This window comes from Athene cunicularia, unplaced genomic scaffold, assembly GCF_003259725.1.
Source record: "Athene cunicularia isolate RWA unplaced genomic scaffold, athCun1 BOjh376285_part1, whole genome shotgun sequence".
Lineage (NCBI taxonomy): Eukaryota > Metazoa > Chordata > Aves > Strigiformes > Strigidae > Athene > Athene cunicularia.
This window is the reverse complement of record NW_020799152.1, coordinates 28,857-37,276: the sequence shown is the minus strand read 5'-3', so window position 1 is coordinate 37,276 and position 8,420 is coordinate 28,857. Positions and strand designations below refer to the sequence as shown.

Here is an 8,420-nt window from a genome sequence, read left to right as displayed (position 1 = left end):
CCGGGCAGGCCCTGCCGCGACATGTTCAACCCCGCCAGCCCCCCGGCCACCGCCTGTGCCGAGCACTGCTGCCTGTGCCCACCTCACGGACCAGCCTCGGGCGTCCCAGGGCCAGAAGGTCGGTCGTGGCCCCCTCGTCCTGGCCAGTGCCTGGGCCCGAGCAGTTGCCGGGCCGGGCACGAGGGGCGCAGACGTCAGGTTCAGTTTCTTGGTTCAGGGATGCTCTGGGGATTTCCTCTCCCCCTTGTGCCACCCACCCTGATACATCTTCCTGTCTTTCTCCTCCCCTCTGCTAGGACTTGATTTCCCCTTATGCCATCAGTCAAACCTCATGAGCAGTCACCGTGGTTATGGGTTGGGGCCAGGAACCGAGCACCCAGGCGGTGGTGATGGTAAGTCTCCAGTCTTGGGAGGGCATGGGGCAGGTAAGGGTTCTACAGGAGGTTTAGGCACCCTCTGGGGATTGTGTCGATTGTGTCAGGAGTGGGGATGTGTGGCGTCTGGCAGTGTTGGGGACAGTAACACCTGTGATGAGGGAGGAGGCTGCTGGGGCCTTGGGTATCTTTCCTGGAACAGCGATGTCTATGTGAACAGGAGGATTTGTGTTGTCTGTGTCCAAGGGGATCAGGCACTTTTCTTGGGATCAGCTGTGGCAGGGAGTACGTGTGTCAAGGGATTCAGGTACCCCCTATGGACATTGATGGCTGTGATAGGGAGAGTGGTACACTTCTGAGCCATGCCACAGTCCCAAGCCAGCAACATACATAAATTGGAGCCTGAGTGGATGGAGAGCAGCCCTGCAGAAAGGGATCTGGGGGTGCTGGTTAGCAGCAGGCTCAACATGAGTCACCAGCATGCCCTGGCAGCCAAGAAGGCAAACTGCATCCTGCGGCACGTTGAACACAGCATAATCAGCTGGTCAAAAGAGGCGATTATCCCGCTGTATTTGGCCTCGGTGCAGCCTCACCTTGAGTACGGTGTGTAGTGCTGGGCCATCATTTAAGAAGGATGTGAAGGTATTTGAATGTGTCCAGAGAAGGGTGACAGTGCTGAAAGGCACAGCCTGTGTGTGAGGAGTGGCTGAGGACTTTAGGTCTGTCTAGTTTGGAGAAAAGGAGGCTGAAGGGTGACCTCATTGCTCTCTACAGCTTCCTGAGGAGGGGAAGTGGAGAGGGAGGTGCTGATCTCCCTGGTATCCAGTGACAGGACACATGGGAATGGTTCAGAGATGTGCCCGGGGAGGTTTAGACTGGACATTAGGAAGCATTTCTTTCCAGACAGTGGAACAGACTTCCTAGAGAGGTGGCTGATGGCCCAAGTCTGTTGGTGTTTAAGAGGTATTCAGACAATTGCCCTCAATAACTTTTGGTAAGCCCCAAATTGGTTGGGCAGTTGGACTAGATGATCATTGTAGGTCCCTTCCAACTGAAAGATTTCATTTCTTTTCTATTCTATTCTATTCTATTCTATTCTATTCTATTCTATTCTATTCTATTCTATTCTATTCTATTCTATTTCTATTCTATTCTATTCTGTTCTGTTCTGTTCTGTTCTGTTCTGTTCTGTTCTGTTCCTATTTCTACTCTAATCATCAGAAGATAACTGGCACACTCAGGGTACTCCTCTAGGCTCCAAAGCCTGGTGGCTTGTGTCCTTGGGGGGTTCTTCAGCCTCCTAGGACCCATGCTGACAGGAGTGCCCCCCACTCTCTGCTGCCATCCCAGGCTCACGGTTCTCAACACCCCGTGGTGCCGGCAAACTGGGCAAGAAGCGCGCATTGTCCATCTCACCCCTGTCAGACTCTAGCATTGACCTGCAGACGGTAATCCGCACCTCACCCAACTCCCTCGTTGCATTCATCAACTCCCGCTGCGCCTCTGCCAGTGGGTCCTATGGCCACCTCTCCATCAGCACCATCAGGTGGGCACCAGACTTCAGCTCCACTGGCATGCATGCAGTCTGTCAGTCTGGGAGCCTGAATGGCAATTTCCAACTTGGGGAGTGCCTGGGGTAAGGGCTAGGGAAGGTGGGAGCAGAGTGGGATGGTGGGTTAGGGAAGGAGTGGCCTGGGATCCCTACCTCAGAAGACCTAAATATCTGTCCTTTGATGGTGTCATCTGCTCATCCTTCTTGCTCTTTGCAGTCCATCACTGGCGTACCAGAGTCCACCGGGTCAGCAGAAGGGCCAAGGCCACCTGTACAGCCACACCCCCCACCCTCCACCTTGTAGCTCCCATGAATACACGTCCACTCGCCCAGGGCTCCTGCACCATGCCCCAGCTCGTGGGACCCTCAAACACTGCCAGGTAAGGGTCCTTTTCACCCATATAGGTGGTGGACCGGCGGACATCTCAGTGCTGACTGCTTTCCACCTTCTCCCTGCCCCGGTAGCAGCTAAAGTTGGAGTGGAGCCTGAGCAGCCCTCTGGCTGTCAAATACCCAGAGGAGAGATCCGAGGGTGACATCTCCAGTCCAACTTCCACAGGCACCCAGGTAATCCCCAGGCCTTGAGACACCCCTCACTTCCCCCGGGCTCTATGCTTCTCCCTGGCACTACTCCCAGTAATAGGGAGCACAGAGGGTCATTCCTGGATATGCTCATCTGGCTGTGCTCCCCCAGGACCCCTTGCTGGGGATGCTCGATGTTCGGGAAGATCTGGAGAAGGAGGATGGGAAACCTGAGTCTGAAACTGTGTATGAAACCAATTGCTACTGGGACAGCTGTGCCAAGGAGTTTGATACGCAGGAGCAGCTGGTGCATGTGAGTTAGGTCTTGTCTGGGTACACCCAGTCCCAGAACCTGTCCTCAGGCTGATGGCTGACATCCCCGTGTCAACCCACGACTCTGACTCTAAGGTTGTCCTATACTGGGCCGCTCCCCTCCTGCCCCAGCCCTAGGAGCTCACCACACAGGTGCACAATGTTGGAAGTTGCCCCTAGGAAGGGAGGGACCTGCATTCTCCACTTCTTGCAGGCATGTTCTTCATGACCCTCCCATACCATGTCCCTAGGGGGAACACCCAGTCTGGCCTTCCTCACCCCAAGGGCAGCTCTCTTGAACCACTGGTGCATCCAGACTTCCTCCTTAGCTCTTTGTCTCCCTCCAGACACTCCAACTCCTATATCCCCTTGACCACCCCTCAGACCACCTTGACCCCTATGTCTTCTCTTGGTCATCCCAAACTTGCCCTCAGCTACGTCCTGCATCCCCTGCCTCCCCTAGACACCATCTGTCCACTCTGCTTCTCCCTAACGTCTGCTGTTTCCACCTGCCATCCCAGTTCCTCTGTGTCCATTTTCCCATGATATTCTTGACACCTGCATCTCCCTGACCCTTGGTACCCTCGCCAATGCCACCAGTGATGCCCCTCTCTCCTCAGCACATCAACAATGAGCATATCCATGGGGAGAAGAAGGAGTTTGTGTGCCACTGGGCAGCATGTTCCCGGGAGCAGAGGCCCTTCAAGGCTCAGTACATGTTGGTGGTGCACATGCGACGTCACACGGGCGAGAAACCTCACAAATGCACGGTGAGCTGGCACGAGCCTTTGCAAAGACTCGGCTAAGCTGTGATGCCTTGAGCCAGACAGAGCTCAGGGCAGAGTGCGAGCTGGCCTGTCTGGTATATGGAATTGAAGGGGGACGTGTGGTGGGGAAAAGGAGGTGGGACAGACAGGGTGGTCAGGAACGTGGTAGTGCACGATAGAGTGGGGTCCACATGTGGCAGGCCAGAGCCTGTGTGATCACTGGCATGGCAGAGATGCACATGAGGTAAAGAGGTACATAGCGGGCTGGGTACAGCACGGCCATGTGGCCAGTGCATGGTGAGGTGGCGTGACGTAGGCCAGAAGAGTAAAGGGCTGTGCAGTGGTGTGAGGACATGCACCTGAAAGAGGGCCAGCATGTTGTGTGTTGACTGGGAGGAATGATGCATGTCTGTGGCAGATGTGCCCTGGGTATGTAGTGTGGGGGTGATGCAGTACAAGGTCTGTTGAAGGTGTGTGGCATGTTTCACCCTACCTGTCTGCACAGTTCGAGGGCTGTAACAAAGCCTATTCACGCCTGGAGAACCTCAAGACGCATCTGCGCTCACACACGGGTGAAAAACCGTATGTGTGTGAACACGAGGGTTGCAACAAGGCCTTCTCCAATGCTTCTGACCGGGCCAAGCATCAAAACCGCACTCACTCCAATGAGGTACAGACCCATCTGGGGCTCTTTGCACCCCTTTGGGCTCCCCACATGCCTCCTGATCAGTCCTATACTCTGAAAACTCCCTGCATCTTTTTTTTTTGTCTGTGTGTCCCAACTCCCTCCTTGCCTGCTCTAATACAAGTATGGCCCCCTGCTCCCTTCCTCGGTCACCTGCGCTTCCACCAGACTCCCTTTACACCCTACCCACTCCTGTGGAGCGCTGTCCTTACATTCTTCCTCCGGCTCCCTGTGATGTCCTCCAAGGCCTTGCTGTGGCACCTGAGATGCCTCCTCCGAGGAGACTTGGCCTCTTTGATCCCTTCCCACCCTCAGTTCCCTCAGTTCTTGGGCCTACTCAAGAGGGAGGAGAGGGGATTTATTTCATGCCCCACTGGTTCTTTGTTGGGAGGGGTCTCTGGTCAGAGCTAACGCTCTCCCTCCACCGTGCCTACCTTTTTTCCCTGACAGAAGCCCTATGTGTGCAAGATTCCAGGCTGCACCAAGCGCTACACAGACCCCAGTTCCCTGCGCAAACACGTGAAGACGGTGCATGGCCCTGATGCCCATGTCACCAAGAAGCACCGAGGGGATGTGGTGCCAGGCCGGGCACTGCCCACTCCCAGTGGCCCCCCAGACATGAAGCAGGAGAAAGACACAAATGGCCCCACTGAGGCCCGGAAGGATGACAGCAAGCTCTTGGTGCCTGACTTGGCCTTGGTAAGGAGCTGGGGGTGTGATGATGGAGGGAGGCCTGGCCAGGCCTGTTGGAAGCGTCAGTCTGCACGGTAGGGACGTCATCTCCACATCTGGCAGGGTGCAGGCTTGCAGGTGTAGTGGATGACCCCTTTTTCCTCGGTTAATGTTTTAGAAGCCACAGCCCAGCCCAGGTGGGCAGTCATCGTGCAGCAGTGACCACTCCCCGCTCGGCAGCACCACCAACAACGACAGTGGGGTGGAGATGGCAGGCAACGCGGGCGGGAGCTACGAGGATCTGTCCACGCTGGAGGATGTGATGCCTGGTGAGCCTATGGGCACCTCAGGACTCATGGCCCTCCACAAGCTAGAAAATCTTCGCATTGACAAACTGAAGCAGATGAGGAAGCCGTCAGCTACCAAGGGCCTGAATTTGCCAGCCGTCCCTGGAGCCGGTGAGACTGTGGTTCCCTCCCACCCGGATGTGGTGCTGGTCCCATGGGCACTGTGTCGAGCGAGGTCTGGTTTGCAGCCAGAGAGGATTCCACACCTTCCTTTCATTAGTGGTGGACCCCCACATCTGGGCTGTGCCCCATCTTTGGAGTCGATGATCTTAAAGGTTTTTTTCCAATCTAGATTACTTTAAATGATCTTCTTCCCTCTCTTTGTTGCCACCACTTGAATCTGTTTTGTCTCCTGGCAGGCACTGACCATGGGAGAGGCCACATCCTGGTACTGGAGGTGGCTGCCTGTTCCTTCTCTGACCACTGGTGCCCTGCTGTGTTCCGAGTGCCCTGGTGTAACTCCTCCTTTTCTTTCCTCAGGCCTGCCTGGGGACGTGCCTGGGATCTCCGTGCTGCCGCCAGCTGCCTCGCACCGGCGCATTGCAGAGCTGTCGGCAGCAGAGATGGGCATGCCACTGAATGAGCGCCGGAGCAGTGGCACCAGTACCGTAAGCTCAGCCTACACAGTGAGCCGGCGCTCATCCCTGGTGTCCCCGTACCTGGCTGGGCCATGTCTGGGCGGCGAGGCAGGGGCGGTGCCTGGCAGGGCAGGCCTGGCAGATGGCTATGACCCCATCTCTCCGGATGAGTCGCGACGCTCCAGTGATGCCAGCCACTGTGGAGGGCTGCCAGGTGTGGGCAGCCTTACCCCGGCCCAGCGTTACCGTCTCAAGGCTAAATATGCTGCAGCCACAGGTGGCCCACCCCCAACCCCACTGCCCACTGTGGAGCAGGTGGGCATGGGTGGCCACAGCAGCTTATCCGGCGACTACCTTGGGCTGTCCGAACCCCGCTGCCTTGCAAACGGTTTGTTGCGAAGGCACAGTTCCAATGACTACGCCAGTTATTCAGGCAGTGTTCTCCCTCACTTGGTGCCTCGGAATGGTGTGCGGCGGGCCAGTGACCCTGCCCGGACCGTGACCAACCCTCATGCTGTGCCCAAGGTGCATCGTATTAAGAGCATGGGTAACGTAAATGTGCCAGGAGTGGGCAGAACTGTTCTGCAGCCCTTGGGTGGTTCTGATGCCAACCTTCAGCGCCATGTCTTCTCTCCACGCCCACCTAGCATCAGTGAAAATGTCTTCCTGGAGAGCGTGAGCATAGAGGGCCCTGACCCGGGCACAGAGCCTGGCTTGCTAGAGATGGAACAGTACTTGAACTACCCCGAGGAAAGCTTCCCATGTCAGGGCACAGGTGTGGAGCTCCAGTGCGAAGGCCTCTACAGCAACTCTTACCGGACCACGGGGGGTATGCAGCTGAACCTGGGAGGGCACAGGGACATGGAGCAGGGGTCGCTTCAGTCTGAGTTCTCCCTCCCTCAGTGCCAGATGAACCAGCACTTCACGACTACACATGCTGGCAATGGGACTGTGCCAGCTCCTTGGGATGAACCTCTCCAAGGCAGTATGGAGATGAGTTCCAGGCAGTCAAGTGTCAGTGTTTCTGCTGCTGCCATGTCTGGGCCACACTGTCACCATCAAAGTACTGAGTACGCGCTAGCCAGTCCTTGTGGGCAACAACCCAAACTTGTGAGCTCATGTCAGGACAGCGTATTTTCTGGGGCGCACCGGCTTAATCGACTACAGATCAAATCTGAGCAGTGTTACCCAGCACCTGCCCCAGCACTTGCTCCCTGCCAGAACCCCAAGCTTGTAGGGCCCATGCAGCTTCCTGCATCATTTGGCCAAGCCATGAATGTAGGGCCTGCTGGTTACCAGTCTGAGGAACAGGCACCTGTCAGTTACATGGGCATGTTGAGCCCAGGTGCTAGAAGAGCCCAGACCCCCACCACGCAGACCAAAGAAGTGATGGTCCGTAGCTATGTCCAGGCTCAGCAGGCTTTGATGTGGGGAGAGCAACTAGTCTCCAAGGGAGGGGAGCCTGGCATGGGGCTGGGCAGTGAACCTGGGCAGTGCCAAGCCATGGAAGCACCACTGTACCTCAGCCCAAAGTACTCTGGTTACCAAGCCAAACCAGATCACCTGCAGAGTCTGGCAGAGACCCAACACCTCCTAAATGGCCCATGCTTCAACCCAGAGATGGTGCCGCACCCACCTGGTGGCCCTAAACCACCTGGTCACCAAAACAGTCTGAACTATGCTGGCAACCTGGCTCAGCCTGGTCATTCCTATGGGGGAGTGGAAGCCAGCTCCCGGCGTGTGCTTCGTTTGGCCCCTGCCCGTCCCACACCTGAGGGGCCCAGTAATGCCCTGCTGTATTACCCAGGCCAGGACACACATGTGGGAAAAGGGCATAAGCTCCTGAGCCAAACGGCATCAAGCTGTGGGGGTCCTGGGCATTATGATGGGAGCTTGGAAGGACTCAAAGGCAGCTCATATTACTACCTGGATTCAGGAGAGCAGGTGGCCAACAGCCTGGACTCCCTGGACCTGGAGAATACGCACCTTGACTTTGATGCCATTGTGGAAGATCAAGAGACACCTGAACTGCTGCCTGGGCCCCCGAGCCCTGCTGGTGGCCTCTTGCTTCCTGCATCTGGTGGTCCTAACATGGCTGTTGGTGACATGAGCTCCATGTTGAGCACTCTGGCAGGAGAGAGCCATTTCCTCAACACCCTGTCCTAACTAGTAGGTACCAGCCATCAGGTGGGCATGTCTGCAACCAAGGGGGCCTAAACCATATTTGGGCAGAGGCGTGAAAGCCCTCCTCACGTGCAGATTTATGCCTGGTGTGATGAGGAAGAGGGGAGAAACACCCCTGGTGTCTCCCCTTCCCCAGTCTGTAAGTGTCAGGCTCTTTCAGGGGGAGGGATGTTGCTGGGTCCCAGACATAGCTGCAACCCCGATCAGGTGTTTCAGGTCACCTCTTGTGGGGGGAACTGGTTTTACTGAGCCCTTCCATTCCAGTGCCTGGAACCTTTCTCTGCTTCCCTCAGTCCTCTGGAAGTGGCCTTGCATGGTCTTAATGTTGAAACCAAAGAGTTCCACCCTCCCGGACCCTGTGGGCAGGCCCCATTCCTATGTTCCCACTGCACCCTGCTTGTGACACCCCCCCACCCCCCCACCCCCC

At 56.5% G+C, this 8,420-nt stretch overlaps 1 protein-coding gene across 1 annotated transcript; it reads left to right on the top strand.

Annotated features, from left to right (window-relative positions):
• The first annotated feature begins 6 nt into the window (after nucleotides 1-6).
• Nucleotides 7-8,414, top strand: GLI1 (GLI family zinc finger 1). The gene is made up of 11 exons (XM_026866950.1): nucleotides 7-118; nucleotides 297-392; nucleotides 1,725-1,920; nucleotides 2,144-2,306; nucleotides 2,392-2,493; nucleotides 2,621-2,761; nucleotides 3,381-3,530; nucleotides 4,033-4,197; nucleotides 4,663-4,911; nucleotides 5,063-5,342; nucleotides 5,712-8,414. The coding sequence occupies exons 1-11, from the start codon at nucleotides 22-24 to the stop codon at nucleotides 7,973-7,975; spliced, it is 3,903 nt and encodes a 1,300-aa protein (XP_026722751.1). The 5' UTR covers nucleotides 7-21; the 3' UTR covers nucleotides 7,976-8,414.
• The last annotated feature ends 6 nt before the right edge of the window (nucleotides 8,415-8,420 follow it).

What these genes read in the sequence shown, in the direction of transcription:
- GLI1 (XM_026866950.1), top strand. Translation starts at nt 22, where the DNA reads ATGTTCAACCCCGCCAGCCCCCCGGCCACCGCCTGTGCCGAGCACTGC. An exon ending in CAACTTCCACAGGCACCCAG is followed by an intron (nt 2,494 to 2,620) that starts GTAATCCCCAGG and finishes GTGCTCCCCCAG; the next exon opens with GACCCCTTGCTGGGGATGCT. An exon ending in AGAAACCTCACAAATGCACG is followed by an intron (nt 3,531 to 4,032) that starts GTGAGCTGGCAC and finishes CTGTCTGCACAG; the next exon opens with TTCGAGGGCTGTAACAAAGC.